The sequence below is a fragment of the Thamnophis elegans genome, chromosome 8, assembly GCF_009769535.1.
Source record: "Thamnophis elegans isolate rThaEle1 chromosome 8, rThaEle1.pri, whole genome shotgun sequence".
Taxonomy (NCBI): Eukaryota; Metazoa; Chordata; class Lepidosauria; order Squamata; family Colubridae; genus Thamnophis; species Thamnophis elegans.
In genome coordinates, this window is record NC_045548.1 from 53,760,383 (window position 1) to 53,776,329 (window position 15,947).

The following is a 15,947-nucleotide window of genomic DNA, read 5'->3' on the forward strand; positions in this document are numbered from 1 at the left end:
TGTCATGGAATCCTTCTCTTTTCTTGTGATCATCCTCTACAATGCAATCAAAGTCCAAAATCTTCATTTAACTACAGTTAGCTTTAGGTTCTGTTAATTCAGGGATGTCATGATTACATTGGCCACTTTCCTTGAAAATTATGTTTCCACTTGATCTTGGTTAAAGTCAAGAGTCGCTGGTTCCCTTCTGATGAAGAAACTTGCCATCAAGATAGGGCCAGAATTGCTTCTTGGAAGAACTCTGCATGGTAAATGTGTAATAACTCTTTGTAAGTGGGTGGTCAGTTAAGTTAATTGGGTATGTTATCAATTGACAGTTTGCACTACAAATTGTGATTACTTTGGTTTATTAGATGTAACTTGTTTTGCAGAATATTTTGTTACCTGAATGCTTCTACTCATTTTTTGATCTCCGAAAAGAATTCAAGAAATGTTGTCCTGGGTCACCTGAAATTGACAAATTAGATGCTGGTTCCATGATACAATGTATCCTTTTAATAAATATATATCTGTATATTTCTATAATGTTAAATGTTTATTTATTGCCTTTATCTCACCCTAAATATTGACCTGCCAAAGGCTTTTTTTTAATGAAGAAGTAGCTACAGAAAATCAAAATAGTAGATCCAATGATAGGTGTTAAAACATACAAAACTAGAATGAAAATTTGAAAACCAATAGGATGCAGAACCGAATACACTTTGTTTGTGTATGTGTGTGTCTTTCTGTGCGCATATATGTACGGTATGTATGTAACCCTTGGATAAGCTGGCATATTTTATTAATTTAATGATTGTTTATTATGAAATCTTCATTGAATAGGCTTATTTTAAAGTCATGCTGGTTGACAGATGTTAATACTGTATGCAACAAAGCGATGATTCTAAACTCACTTTCTAAAAACCAATGTGCAAGAAATAATACTAGTAAAAAGCAGCATTAATATGGTGCCATTTACTAACTATATTCTTAATTGTGAGCAATGCCTATAGCAACATTAGTTCAGCTTTTGGATAATTTCTACATCTTGGTCTGTTGAATGGCTTTGATCCACCATTTGCTTGTATAATGTATCATAGATCTTTTGCCGAATCAGTTGCTTGTCTATGTGCTCTGTTTTGAAATATCAAGGATTATGTGATATTTTCTGTGGATCTTTTAAAAGAAAAATATTGTTACAGATTGTTCAAGTCTGAACTGCCGTCATTGTAAGTGAAGCTGATTTTGTTACATTACCTTCCAAGGTAGAGTAGAGAGCTGAAAAGGCTGCCTATGATGCAGGGATAACCTTCAAAAATTTCAGCAATGGCTTCTCTGCCTGGTTGCTGGGTGGGCCATGGTGGGTGTGGCCTAGTTGGCCTCTTGCACCACAGTGGGGGGAACGTTTTTGCCTTCCCCAGGCTCCGGAGGCTTTTGTCGAGCCTCTGGGAGGGTCAAAACTGCCTCCCCGGGCTCTGGGGGCCCTGCAGAACTTCCAGGAGGCCCATTTTCCCCCTCCCTGAGCCTCTGAAAGGACTCTGCACTTACCTCACATCCAAAATGGGCCACGTGGAGACTCCTGGGAGGGGCCGGGCCAGCCAGGGGTGGGATTTGGAGGTTCTCCGAACTGGTCATAACGATAGCTACGGATTCTCCCGGACCAGTAGTAGCCCACCCCTGCTATGATGGGTTGCTTGCAAGTCCAGGGTTCCTGCCTATCATCTGAGTTACAATAATTGAAAAGCCTGGTGGGTTGAACCACTGGCCTCTTTCTGCATTCAAGGCTAGCGGAAATTCCTCCGTGCCAGAATGAGTTTTTCCTTGGCCCAACAACTTATGGAACAAAAGTAGCATTGAAGTTGAAGCGCCGGTCTGGATAAAGCCATAACAATTCACTGTTCCCCATTTCTAGGGGACACGTCCTAACATGTAAAGACCTTTGAGATATGTAACAAGGGGATGGGAGGTTCTGTATATGTTAATAACCCTAAGAACAGAAAGACCGTTGCAGCTTCTGTTGAACAATATGTAGTGGTGGAATGAGATTGGAAAATATGCACTCTAACCGGTTGCTAAAACATGTTTACATGCAATTAAATAAAGCCTTTGTAGGACTTGAAAGGTAGTCCCAACCGGGGACCATACACCTTTCGTTCAGAGGGCCAGGAGATTTGACTTGGAAGGAAAGTCTGATTGAAAGCAATTTCTCTCCATTTTTGTTCACCATTTTATTTAAAGAGATTTACTTTTAAACTCAACTCCTTTTTGAAGAAAGATGTTCACTCTAGTAGACATCTCAAAAGTAATAGCAATTTAAACTTCTTTAATAAATGCTGTTAGTTTCAGGCATTTCCCATCACCCAGTACAGGTAGTCCTCGACTTGGGACCACAATTGAGCCCAAATTATCTGTTGTTAAGTGAGACATTTGTTGAAGTGAATTTTGCCGTATTTTACGACTTTATCTTGCCACAGTGGATAAGTCAATCACTGTTGTTGTCAGTAACACGGTTGTTAAGCGAATCTGGCTTTCCCATTGACTTCGCTTGTCAGAAGGTCGCAAAAGGGGACCACATGACCCTGGGACACTGCAACCATCATAAACATGAATCAGCTGCCAAACATCCAAATTTAGATCATTTTGAGAAATTTGCCTCCCTCCCGTGCCCCGTGTTGGATGTCAGAGTGTTGCAGGAGGCCGTCCAGGCTGAAAACGGGGTGGGGAGGATGTGTGGGGGCCCCCATGCCCCGGGTTGGCTGGCAGGATGCTGCAGGAGGCATCCATCCAGGGGTGGGTTTCGACCGGTTCGCACCGGTCCCTGCGATCCGGTTGGTCGCTGAACCCGGAAGTAAGTAACTTCCGGGAACGGCGAAGCCCCCCCCCCCACACGCGCCCACACACCCGCACCCGCTCCTTACCCGGTTTTTACGAATTCTGCGCTTCCACGCATGCGCAGAACGCATACAGCGCCTGCGCGATCCTCCAGGAGCAGCTGGAGCATCGCGCAGACGCTAGTACGCATGCGCACGCCGCGTGCATGCGCGAGGACGCTGCGTGCGTGCGCAAGGACGCCGCCGGCCTCGTTCCAACCGATCCGGTTGGAACGAGGCGAGAAACCCACCCCTGCATCCATCCCATCTCCTCCAAGGCCGGCCCATGGAGGAGAACTAACATGCTGATTTGGCCCTTGGAGAAATCCAGTTTTACATCCCTGATCTAAATTAAAGTCTTCTCTTTGCAAGATTTTATTAGAAAACAAGACCAATGTTTCCAATGGATTGAAAGCAATATCACAATTAGATATATAAGCTCTTTATCTATGCATTTATGATTACAGTCTGAGCTAAATTACAGAAACTTCATTGCAAATGTTTTATAGATAGTATTTAATGCAAAAGGAACTTTACCTGATAAATTATAGCATGATACGTTGGAGAAAACATGAAGAAATAAAAACATATGAGGCCATCTGGTAACTTGTTCAGTCAACTTTTGACTGAACATGTTATTAAAAGTTGCAAATTGAAAATGAGGCTACTCTATTAAGCCTTAAGTTATTACATTGCTCGATAATTGCCATAATATCTAACAGCAGGTTTTCCCCAACTGTAAAGTATACTCTCTTGGGGAGGCATAGGCAGAGTCCGTGAAAAACCTTTGCTTTTTATTTTTTTTTGTTCTTAAAATAAAATTTCATTGTATTAATTGTTCATTTGTCTTTGTTACATGTTCGGATTTTTAGGTTAGGTTTAAATTGTAATTAAAATTAGGCTAAAAAGAAGTGTGATGGCTAAAAGTTTAGGAGCCCTTACCTTAGAGCATGAAGAACTCATTTTGCAAGAGCAGGGCGTTAATTGAAGTCAAACAGAGACCATGGCAATAGCAATAGCAATAGCAATAGCAGTTAGACTTATATACCGCTTCATAGGGCTTTCAGCCCTCTCTAAGCGGTTTACAGAGTCAGCATATTGCCCCCAACAACAATCCGGGTCCTCATTTTACCCACCTCAGAAGGATGGAAGGCTGAGTCAACCTTGAGCCGGTGAGATTTGAACAGCCGAACTGCAGAACTGCAGTCAGCTGAAGTAGCCTGCAGTGCTGCATTTAACCACTGCGCCACCTCGGCTCCTTATCTTGGAGCAAGATCTTGGAGAACTGGAAAGAATTGGTTTATTTCCATATGACGGCAAATATTTAGGGAAACCATTCTAGTGGAAAAATTTCAGGGGGGAAAAACAAGATATCAGAAGTAATGATGATGCAGATAATAACTTTCTTGGTTTAAATGTAAACCATGCTTTATATATAATTGTATGTAATTATTAACATGGTTGCTATCCAGTTCCAGATTTCTAGATAGTTTAGTTACGTAACCCTATATGTATTCTGCTTTTATTTTTATAGGATTGATTGATTGATTTGATTTATATCCCACTTTTATTTATATCACTCAAAGCAGGCATATGTAAAGCTCCCTGCTCTTGTTTTCCCCACAACAACAACAACAACAACTCTGTGACTGTGAGTGATTTGGACTGACAGGGTCACTGGCCAAAACTGGAGGTCAATAGAGAGGGGGAAATTTCCTGGTGTTTAATCCAGTATCATAGCCACCATATTGACTTTCCAGTTCTAAAACAGTCCTCTTTCAATTACAAAAGTTTGTCAAGTGATTTGAGCCCAGTGACTTGTTTCCTACAGCAATCTACCTCACCGGAGGTGGGGGGGGGGTGAATTTCCAAATAGGATTTCTAGGGAGAATAAATGTAAAGTTAATATTATATGTTCCCCTGTCTTTCACTCATAGAAAAAAGACAGCAAGAAAGCCATGTTTGCACATTATGACAAAACTATCGGGAAGTATCTGGTAGCACTTTTTCCAAATTACATGGAAGCTCACAAAAAGCTTTTGTTAGTCACAAAAGGTACTAATAGACACATCTTACTTTTTCCCCCGAGAGCAAAAGTGGGATATATACCTTAATTATAGCCTTCATAATATATCCCAGCTTTATTTTTCCTAGAGTGTAGTCTGATTTTCATCGTTAAGGTGACAGGTATAGCAGGCCTTGTTTTTAGAAGTTTATAGTCCTACCAATCAGTGGTGGGTCTCTATTTTTTTTTACTAGTGGTTTCTCATGTGTACGCATGCACTCTCGCACGATGCTTCTGCGCATGCACTCTCGCACGATGCTTCTGCACATGCGCTATCGCATGACGCTTCTGCGCATGCGCTATTGCATGACGCTTCTGCACATGTGCAGAATCATCTGGGCGGCGCCTCCCCCTGCCGACATTACCGGTTTGGCTGAACTGGGCCGAACCGGGAGCAACCTACCTCTGATACCAATCAATCACACTTCTGTATGGCAGAAGCATGTTAATAATAAGATTGGAGCAGACCCATAATTCAGTGTTTCTTAACCTTGGTGACTTGAAGCTTGGGTGGACTTCAACTCCCAGAATTCCTCAGCCAATACTGCACACTGCTATAATTGATGACTGTTTTCTGGTTGGGAAAAACACTGGCTACTTTTTTGATTGTCCTGCAGCTATCCTTTCCCCCTTTTTTTTCAATATCAGTGAATGGAAATAAATACCAGATTTCCAAAGGGACCTAACCAGTGTTATGTAATTACATTTGGCTGCTTCTAAGGGTATGCTAGAAATGTTCCTGTGTAGGCTAATATTGGCCTTTTGGGTTGCAATGTTCCATTTCTGATTCACGTAGTCTTGGTCTGATAACTCTTGTGTCATTTTTGAAAATATTGTTGTTGAGCCAGTTATCCATTGCCTGTTTCTTTGCTATTTATGTAGTATATTTTACAGTTATACATGTTAAGATTTGGACTTTTATTTCTTCTGCCTGTGTGTTAACCTGAAGGTCTTGTTTTGTTTTACTTTAGAGAGATATTTGCTGAGAAAAGAACAAGGAATTTTAAAAGGTCTGTGTTTCAATTTACCCATAAATACCAGCACTGGAAGATTTGTCAGTCTTCTCTGTTCTGACTAATAAGTTGCAGTTCTCAACTTGTGAAGCTTGCTTAGCCGGTTCACAGTAGCAAATGCCCCAAGGGTGGAGTGAATCAAGCTTGCACGGCTACTTATATGTCAAGTGCCCTCAGAGAATGCATTACCCTTATCCTCTAAATCTGTGTTTTTCAAACTTAACAATTTAAGATATGTGGACTTCAACTCCCAGAATTCTCCAGCATGAGAGTTTTTAAGTCCACACATCTTAAAAAGTTGCCAAGGTTGAGAAACACGACTCTAAATAGTTAGATGTGCAGAAACCATTATACAGCCACTGATAAGCCTACATAGAACTAGACTGTGTAGCTTACTTGAGTTGTACTTTGAGATGACATCCACATGTGCAGAAAAGAGTATTTTAACATTGAGGATACAATCGGGGAATTTAGGTTTAATACACGTAGAGTAGCAGTGTAACCATATGAAAGCTACTGCAAGTTTGTTCCAAACCAACTAAACATGCTGTCCTGCAGATTGTACAGGTTGTACTTGACATGATCGTAATTGATCCTGGCAAATACAGTCATGATGATGATAAAGTGGGTCGTCATATGATAGACCCGATCTTATGACTTTTTTTCCCATAGTCATTAAAAAAAAACCATTGCTCACTATGGGCAGGTTTTGTCGGAAACCAGAAATCAACATTGAGTTTTGGCAAAATTCCAGCGATCATAGCAGGCTCCAAAGGTTGTAAATGTGAGCCAAATGCTGAATGATGATTACAGTGAAGACAGGGAGGGCAGAACCATCAGAACTTTAGAATCAAGATCACATTAGGGCAGTGATGGCGAACCTTTTTTGGCTCGCGTGCCAAAAGCGGGGGGAGTGCAGAGGGGTCATGCACAGGCATGCCGCACCCATAATGCTATGCGCACAAACCCAGAGGGCATGCGCACATGTCAGCACTCCCCCCCCATTTTTGGCGTGCTTTTTTCGCCCTCCCCAGGCTCCAGAGCACGAAAAACTGGCCCTATGAGCAAACCAGAAGTTCCGGGAATGGACTTCCTGTTTGCTCGTAGTGTCGTTTTTTGCCCTCCGGAGCCTTCAGGGAAGCCTCCTGAAGGCTCCTAAATGCTACGGAGGGCTAAAACCGGCCGTACGAGCAAACCGGAAGTATGTTCCCAAACTTCTGGTTTGCCCGTAGGGCTGGTTTTTCACACTCCAGAGGCTTCAAGGAAGCCTCTGGGGGGCAAAAATGGCTTCAAAAGAAGGCCAAAGTCAGCTGGCCAGTGCGTGCATGGACATGCCCTGATAAATTGCTCCACGTGCCACCTGTGGCATGCGTGCCATAGGTTTGCCATCACAGGTATAGGGTTTCCTGCCTGAGCAAGGGTTTGAACTAGAAGACCTTCAAGGTCCTTTTCAATTCTGTTATTTTATATTCTAATTTCTAAGCCAGGTCTAAACTACTGGCTATAAACTGAGGATTAGCTGTATTACTAAGAGAAAATTCTCCACTGCTGAAACATGTTCACAATCCCAAATCAAGACAAAAGGCACAGCAGAATTCTTCCCTTAATCTGCTTTTCTATTGTCAAATATATATTTATAAGTAATGTTCAAAGGCAGACGTTTATCTTCCTTTGGAATGTTCTTGTGAAATTTATTTGGATTTTTAAAAGAAGCTAATAGCTTACAGCAAAGGGTATGTGCCTCCTCACAGGTTACTAAGAGGCTGTATATTTTGCTTTTATCATGATGTTTCATGATGTGAACTAATGCTTTGGTTAAGCAAAATAATTACTAATGTCATGAAAAGCTGTAGGATATATTTTAGAACTGTCTTCTATTGCCATTGAGGTGTTAAGGCAAGATAATCCATGGGAATGAAGAACGGGAGTGCAGGGACATGGGACAAATTTTTAAAATATGATGTAATAAGATAGAAAATGGGGCATTTTGGTTTTTTTTATTATTTGCACTATCCTTAAACAAGATAATTTTTTTCAGTAAAAGTACCAAAATTTTGCTACGTTATGTATAAGCTTTGCCCACAAATGAATGCCAATAATACTATTGTAAGCCAAGTAGTTCTTGACTTACAAAAGTAATTGACTGCAGAAATAAGGTTGTAAGTTGTGGCAATCGTTAAGTGGGTCATCATGTTTACTGGAAACCAACAAAAAAAAATGCCAGAAATTGTGATCATGTTATAGAGTGGAAGGGTCAGTCTGCAATTTCCATCTTCCTCAAATTACTGGAAAGCCAGTGGAGGCTATATCTTGATGTCACCAAGAAGGGTTTTGGTGAATGCTTTTGGCCTTTGCTGTCGGGGTTTTATGTGCAGGCACGGGACCAAGAAGATAGCTTAGGAAACAAGCAACTTCCTTGCCAGCTCTTAGCATCCCACTATATCCACCTAAACTGGAATCGGCCTAGCCCATATAAATTTGGGGAACATTTTGTGCAATTAAAGATGGGGCAAGGGTAGTTTGAGGTGCCAAAAGCCTGCCATTTGAACGACTGCTTTAAGATTCTTGACTATTGTATTCAGATTTGAATCCTGACAAGCGGAGCTCAGCACAATCTTTTGGAATGCAGCAATTGGAAGATATGGGCAATGTGATTTTAGCACTAATTTCAGAAGCCTACAGTAAGCAAAGAGAGTATTCTTTTGGGATGGGATGGTTTAATTTTACATGTATGGACTTCTTCTATATTATTTCTGTTACTGCCTTTTTTTAGGAACTGTTGAGTGGGTTTTTTTTGGAGGTTTGAAGCAGAAATTAGAATTTTATTTTAGTGTTAGAAGGCACAGTTTTCTTGGCCAGGCATGCATCAGACTTTTCACAGCATGTCAATGGCTGCTCTCCAAAAATGAAGAGCTTACTGCGTTTTTAGGACATGTTAAGGTATAAAATCATTTAAATCTTTGTGATCTTTAAAAGTCAATACTGATTTGATGACACATAATCAAAAGAATAAAATGGGTTTTGAGTACCTATTTTTCTTTAGACCCTAAAAGTTCTAACAAGTAAAAAAAATAGTTAACAAAGAGGATGTGGACAGAGCACAATTGGCTACACTTTTTCCATCCAGCTTTAAATATGGCTAAAAAAATTTCTTCTCTTCCCCTCTCTGTCCCTTCTCTTCTCTCCTCTCCTCTCCTCTTCTCCTCCCTCCCTCCCTCCCCCGCCTCTCCATCCATACTGGACATTATTGCAGGAAATGATCAAAAGTGAGATATTATTAATGGACTAAAATAAAGAGAGATTCAGGCAGAGAAGTTTTCCTTGTCAGACTATTGACCCATCTGGTGGTAATTGTCAAATATGGACTACAAGGAATGTTCAGTGATATATAGAAGGGCATAACCAACCTTCCTTGGGTGTGTCTAGAAAGGAACCCGACTCTTCCTGCATGCAAGCTTGTGTTGTATCACTCAGCTAATACTTCGTCCCATGGAAAGTACACTTTTGAAGGAGGCAGGCAGGTGACATTGCCATAAATCTACCTACGGGAAGTGTAGGTTCTCTAACTCTGGAGGTTTTAAAATCTGATAGCCAACTCTCAGGAACAGTTCAACTGGTTTTCCTACACACCTGAGAAAGTGGAAGTAGATGAACTTTGCATTCCTTTCCACATCTACAGTTCTGATTCTATGCATGCTATAAATGCTGGGGTAAAAGAAAAGGGCCTAGAGTAGCAAGCATTGCAATGAGATCATATATATCATCTGTCTCTGTCTATCTCTGTCTATCTCTCTATATCTTTCTTTCTTTCTTTCTTTCTTTCTTTCTATCTATCTATCTATCTATCTATCTATCTATCTATCTATCTATCTATCTCTGCCTGTCTATCTATCACAGGTGGATAATATTTCATTTTTCTATTCAAACATATTGTTGGAAATAAAATTGATTTTGTTCTGTGTTTTATAGACCACAGGTTTTCAGAGCCAGAAAGGGTGAACTATAAATTTGAAAGTGGAACCTGGTAAGTATGTACCTTCAAATAAAATATGAAAAGCTTTTTAAAGACAATTTATTAAACATATGAATAGGCCTTCCTGAGATTTGTCTATCTTCCTGGAGCCCAGACCAAAAACAAATTGAACAAATTGAATAAAAAATTAATGTTGCCTCTTAGGGAAGAATCCTAGGAAGTTATGTGGAACTATTACCTATATAAAAATGTAATGTAAGAGAGAGGATCCTTTTAATTAAGTTCAAAGCCTTTCTTCAATGCAAATTCATTTGAACCCTTACTCCTTTGAAAAAAACTTTTTAAAATCAACACCGTAATTACCCTTTTGCTGTATATTGCAAAAAAGAAAACTCTTATAAAACTGCAGGCATATACATTTTCTTTCTTTCTATACAGACTGAAGAGAAAGCCAATGAAACCTATAACATATGTCCTGAGGCTTTTTAATCTTCAACCAACAATAAGAATAAAAAATATACCCCAAAGTGATTTTAAAAAGGGGGCCTGTTGAATGTTGAGTCCCCCCCCCCCCCGAAAAAGGTCTACATTACTCACTCAGAGCATGATGGAATCTTATGAGTCCGAGCTGATCGCAAGAGATTGGGGGGGAAAAAACCATCAGTTTCTGCCATCTGCTCACCTCAAACATCTGTCCATAGTACATATGGGTTTTCTGAAGAACTCTATCCAGAGAGTATTTCTGGCAACCCACATCCAATGAGCAGTTGCTTTTCAGCCACAATGTCTCTTGCATTCTGCAGAATTTCAATTTCAAATGATGCCAAGTGTTGGTTTTTCTCATGACTGGAAATGTGAATACTTTTTCCCCACCTACAAATATAGAAAAATACAACATATACTCAAAGACAATGTCTGCTACATAGACAAATAGGAAATTAAATCTCAGTTTCCTTCTCTTAGGGCATATCTACACTGCCAGGGTTCTCTGTCATTAGTACAGGACACTAATTATTTCTGGTACTAAAGATCAATGAAGTTCTCAACTCCTCCACCCCACCATAAATGCAACTTCTGTCCATGTTTTCCTGCTCTACATTGAAAGTACTATTTGATGTCAAGCTTCACTGTCCAGTTTTCTCTCCTGTACTTTATTTTCTTCTGGGCAAACCCCTACACTTTGATTGGTTATTGCATCAGTGGGAAAACTGCCCCTTGCCTGGGTCAATGGCCACTGCCTTGCAGCTCTCAAATATCAGCTTCAGCCAGTTTTATCAATCGTGTTCCAATAATTTAGTACTCAGAGCAGCGTTTCTCATTCTCAGTCACCTGAAGATGTATGAATTTCAATTCCCAAAATTTTGGGTGTTGAAGTCCATATATCTTCCAAATTGCTGAGGTTGGGAAACACTGGATTAAAAAGCATTTGCCTGATATATAAAAAACATCCTCACTTCACAGAACAGATGATTTTTTTTAAAAAAATTACAGTGCTATTTTCCTTTCCATGAACTGACCACTTTATTTCTATCATGTCTACTGGATCACCATTGAATATGACATAGTGGATCAACCTTCCTTCCTTTTCCAGCTGCATATAGCTCAATTAAATTAGTACTGCACAGGCAACTGGGATGCAATTTTTCCCCCCTTACGACAAGGGAAATGTTGAGGAAGTGAATCAATGGACTTGCTAAAAAGAACAGTAAAATGGGTTGGTTAAAAAAGAAAAATCATTTGTCTTTTTAATACAAAAGTTGCATTATTAAAAATCGACAGTGTGTTGAACTGGTGGTGTTTTACCCATCAAACTTGTATTTTAACCACAACGCCTTTGGGAGATCCAACATTAGCTGAAGCACCCATTATGTAACCAATTCCTGGAAAATAATGGAAGCTGCAAGAATGTTTTTAATTTTAAATTTGATTGGTGTGTGCGCATGTGCGTATATGTGTGTGTGCATTTTCTTATTAAATTAATGTGCTATCCATCTCAATGATAAGATGACCCTGAGCAGATTATTTTGATGCTTTTGATGTTTGTGTAAACTTAACAGTGCATACATAACATACATACATACTTACAAATATACATATATTGTGTGTATGTGTGTGTATAGACACAAATATACACATATATGCATATATATGTATATATAATACACACACACATACACACACATACACACATATATATACATATACATACACAATAAGAACTGTTCATAGAAACAAATGGTTGCTTTCTGGCATAGAAAATTTGGAGGGCATAGTAGTTATAAATTATCCAACAAGAGTAGTGGTAGTGGGCATTACAAACTCAGCCCTTGACAAATTGGCTGCTGAAGCATCCAGGGCTGGACAGGATTTTCTTTGTGGTCTCAGGACACAATAGGGACATCTTAAGGGTACAGCCCCAATAATTTAATCACTACATTGCAAATGACTATATTTATCTGTACAGGTGAAGATTAAAATTAGCCAGAACAACAGAAGTGAATTATGAAGAAAGTCATCATGTAACTTTATAAACAGAGATTAAAATGTAATTGTACCGTACTTATAACTGTGAAGAATATTGGAAGCTACTTTTTAATATCTTCTTTTATTTTCTTTACTTATTGCATTTTTAGCTTGTTTGTTATTTCTCTTTTATTATTTGCTCTGTTCTAATTTCGTTTTTATTAGGTCTTATGTTTGCTCTTAAAACTTTTAATAAAAATTACTCCTATCGAAGAAAAACAGAAGCAAATTACATCATACTAGAGGACAAATTGCTAATTTCAAAAGAAATAGTGGTGAATTTTAAAGTTTCCATTTAATTATTTTAAAAATGTTCTGATCAGAATTTACAACTACAGGAAAGCTTTAATGTTCTGGTTGTTGTTTGTGATGATGAGAATATTAAAGATATTAATAAAGCTATCCTTGTATTTGATCTATAGCAGCAAGATGGAACTTGTAGATGATAACACTGTGATCCGAGCCAGAGGCTTACCTTGGCAATCATCAGACCAGGACATTGCCAGGTTCTTCAAAGGACTAAATATTGCCAAGTTAGTCCCATCAAAATGATTTATCTGTTATATTTAGATTCGTTCCATTATTCCCCACTTCACCATCCTTTCAGTACCTATCCTTCCATCCCCCCCATCCATCCAGTCACAATTGATGAAGCTTCTTGCATGAGAAGCTACATTTCTTCGTCTTCCTCCTCCTCCCTCTCCCCCTCCCCTCCTCCTTCGAAAAACAGTCCAGTTGCCTTTTGAAAAAGCACCTTTGAGATTATCACACTGATGACACTGGGATTGTAGGTCCAGGTGATTCCACTAAATACCAGAAGTCTGTGGTCATTGGATGGTCCACAAATCCTTTAACCAAATAATGTGTTGCTCATAGTTATTTTTAAAACCTTTTTAATACACGCAACACCGAACGAACTTAGGAAGTGGGCTAAAATTCACATTGTAGAATTAATTGAATTGTTATTTTTTTTAAAGAAAGGCCTGAATACATCCCAAAATAACCAGAATCACTTTTCCCTTGCTTTCCAGTTTCCACGTAAATATAGCTTTTATGAAAAGGAACATCTTAAGTTTCTTTCTTTTTGTAACCTTTTCTTCCTCTCTCTTCAGAGGAGGCGCTGCACTTTGTCTCAATGCCCAGGGCAGAAGAAACGGAGAAGCTCTTGTCAGGTTTGTAAGTGAAGAACACAGAGAATTAGCATTGCAAAGACACAAGCATCACATGGGGAACCGGTATATAGAGGTGCGTTGGTCAAGTTCTGAATGGTATATTTGGGTGAAATAGTGGAAAGTTTGTCTGAGTTTAATTATCTTTTTCTTTGCTTATCTCCAGGTATACAAAGCAACAGGTGAGGACTTCCTCAAAATTGCTGGAGGTAAACTTTCCATTCCTATAACCTAAATTAACATTTTAAATCAGCTTTCTGTGACTGCATTCTCTCCCCATAGGTGATCGTCAACTGGCAGTAGCCATGTTCAGAATATCCCGATTGGGGAAAGCTAGTCCTAAACAGAAAAACCTTCCTTTCGATTAAGTTAAAGAAATTGATTGAATTAGCCAGGAACTTTAGATCTCGGGCTACATAACTGTGTTGACCATTAAGGTCTTCAGGAAATTTTAGGGCAAGAATTGGATAAATACAATTTCTTTGTAGATTGAAGAAGGAAAATAGTTTGCATTGGCCATTAATCAAAAACACCAATAAAAATGTTAATTTTTATTAATTTAGCAGTACAACTTTAAAAATGGGAAGATCTTAATATATTATCTAGCATAATACAGGTTGAAAGCCATTTTAACCATAATGCCATGGTTAAAAGCACCAAGCTAGAAACTGGGAGACACTGAGTTCTAATCCTGTCTTAGGCAAAAAAGCAGCTAGGTCATTTTGTGCCAGGCACTTGCTCTCAGTCCAAGGAAGATGGCAATGGCAAACCATTTCTGAAATATTGTCAAGAAAACTGCAAAGACTTGTCCAGCCATCACCAAGAGTCAATGCTGACTTGAAGGTGCGCATACAGACACACAAATACCAGAGGTGGGTTCCTGCCAGTTCTAACCTCTTCTATAGAAGAGGTTCCACAAATCTACAGTGCCATTTGGAATCGGTTCCAGCTCCCTCCCCACCCGGCCACACATCATCAAGATGAAGACTGAGAGGAGGATTTCTGGGAAATCCCAGAAATCCTCTTCCAGTCATGTTGGCTCAGGAACTCTGGCATTGAAGTCCACAAGTCTTAAAGCTGTCAAGTTTGAGCACCCCTGGGTTTTTTTTCTAAAGGGTTAGGGGTGCAAGGGTCTTGTATCTTGACAGCTTTAAGACTTGCACACTTCAATGCCAGAGTTCCTGAGCCAACGTGACTGGAAGAGGAATTCTGGGAGTTGAAGTCCACAAGTCTTAAAGCTGTCAAGTTTGAACACCCATGGTTTTTTTTCTAAAGGGTTAGGCGTGCAAGGGTCTTGTAACTTGACATATTTAAGACTTGTGTCCTTCAAATGCCAGAGTTTCTGAGCCAACATTTTGGTTGCTAAGCAAGAGCATTGTTAAGTGAGTTTCACCACATTTTACAAGTTGGCCAAGCCCACCCAGTAACATGGCTGGCAAGCCACTCCCACCCGATCACATAGCCGCCATGCCATTCCCACCCAGGCACATGGCAGGCCACACCTACAGAGCAGGCCACACGTACAGAAGAGGTTCTAAAAAATGTTGAAACTCACCACTGACACATACACATTGCATATGAAACAAGATTAGAGGTGTAGAGCAAGAAACAATGATGGTCCAATTATCCACAGATATTCCCAATTCCAATGTTTAATTAAACCATACAGATGGTGTTCTTAAGCTATGATAGTAATGTGAAGGCCCTTTCTTGAAGCCTTCTCAATGTTTAATAGAACCAGCCTGATTCAGATACAGTAAGTCGTGATTTCTTGCCCATGATTTATTGAATAAATCAACTGCTGGGATCATGCAACATATAGTACTACAAACTACTGGTTTACAAAATATGTTCCATATTGTATCTGGACAAGAGTTACACTGTGTACTGGGTGGTAACAGTAGGGCTTACCACATGGTTAGAGGATACAGAACCTGCTCTTCTAGGGTGTGTGTAAACCCTATAGTTGTTTAATTTTTAGTTTCTAGTCCAGGAGCCATTGGAATAGAGTTTCTGTACAATAGTGTAGTTCACTGTGATTTTCTGCAAGCAAAGAAACCAGTACAACCTTCCTAGTTTACCTTGGAATTCCTGAACCTTAGTGCCTGTGTATCTGGGGAACATCAGATTGAGGAAGATTGTCTTAGGCACAACTAATAGTAAATGTGGAAATACACATGTGCAGATATTTTTCCCTCTATAAAATGAAAACTGTTAAGGATATAAAGAATATATTTAAAAATAGCCAACGAGGAGAGACTTTGTCAATCTAGATGACACCACTGTGCATACATATGTGTATGTATGTCATTCCCATGCTACTAAAAAAAAAATCCACATTAGATCTATTTTCTT

General features: G+C 39.5%; 1 protein-coding gene across 3 annotated transcripts in view; it reads left to right on the forward strand.

Moving 5' to 3' along the window:
- Window positions 1–15,947, forward strand: part of ESRP1 (epithelial splicing regulatory protein 1) — a 44,033-nt gene that overhangs the window by 9,692 nt on the left and 18,394 nt on the right. For all 3 annotated transcript variants that reach the window (XM_032223174.1, XM_032223172.1, XM_032223173.1), the window contains 6 exons: window positions 372–486; window positions 8,510–8,608; window positions 9,897–9,951; window positions 12,846–12,956; window positions 13,536–13,668; window positions 13,759–13,801. In XM_032223174.1, the coding sequence (XP_032079065.1) occupies window positions 372–486; window positions 8,510–8,608; window positions 9,897–9,951; window positions 12,846–12,956; window positions 13,536–13,668; window positions 13,759–13,801 (556 nt within the window). The remainder of the gene's footprint in view (window positions 1–371; window positions 487–8,509; window positions 8,609–9,896; window positions 9,952–12,845; window positions 12,957–13,535; window positions 13,669–13,758; window positions 13,802–15,947) is intronic.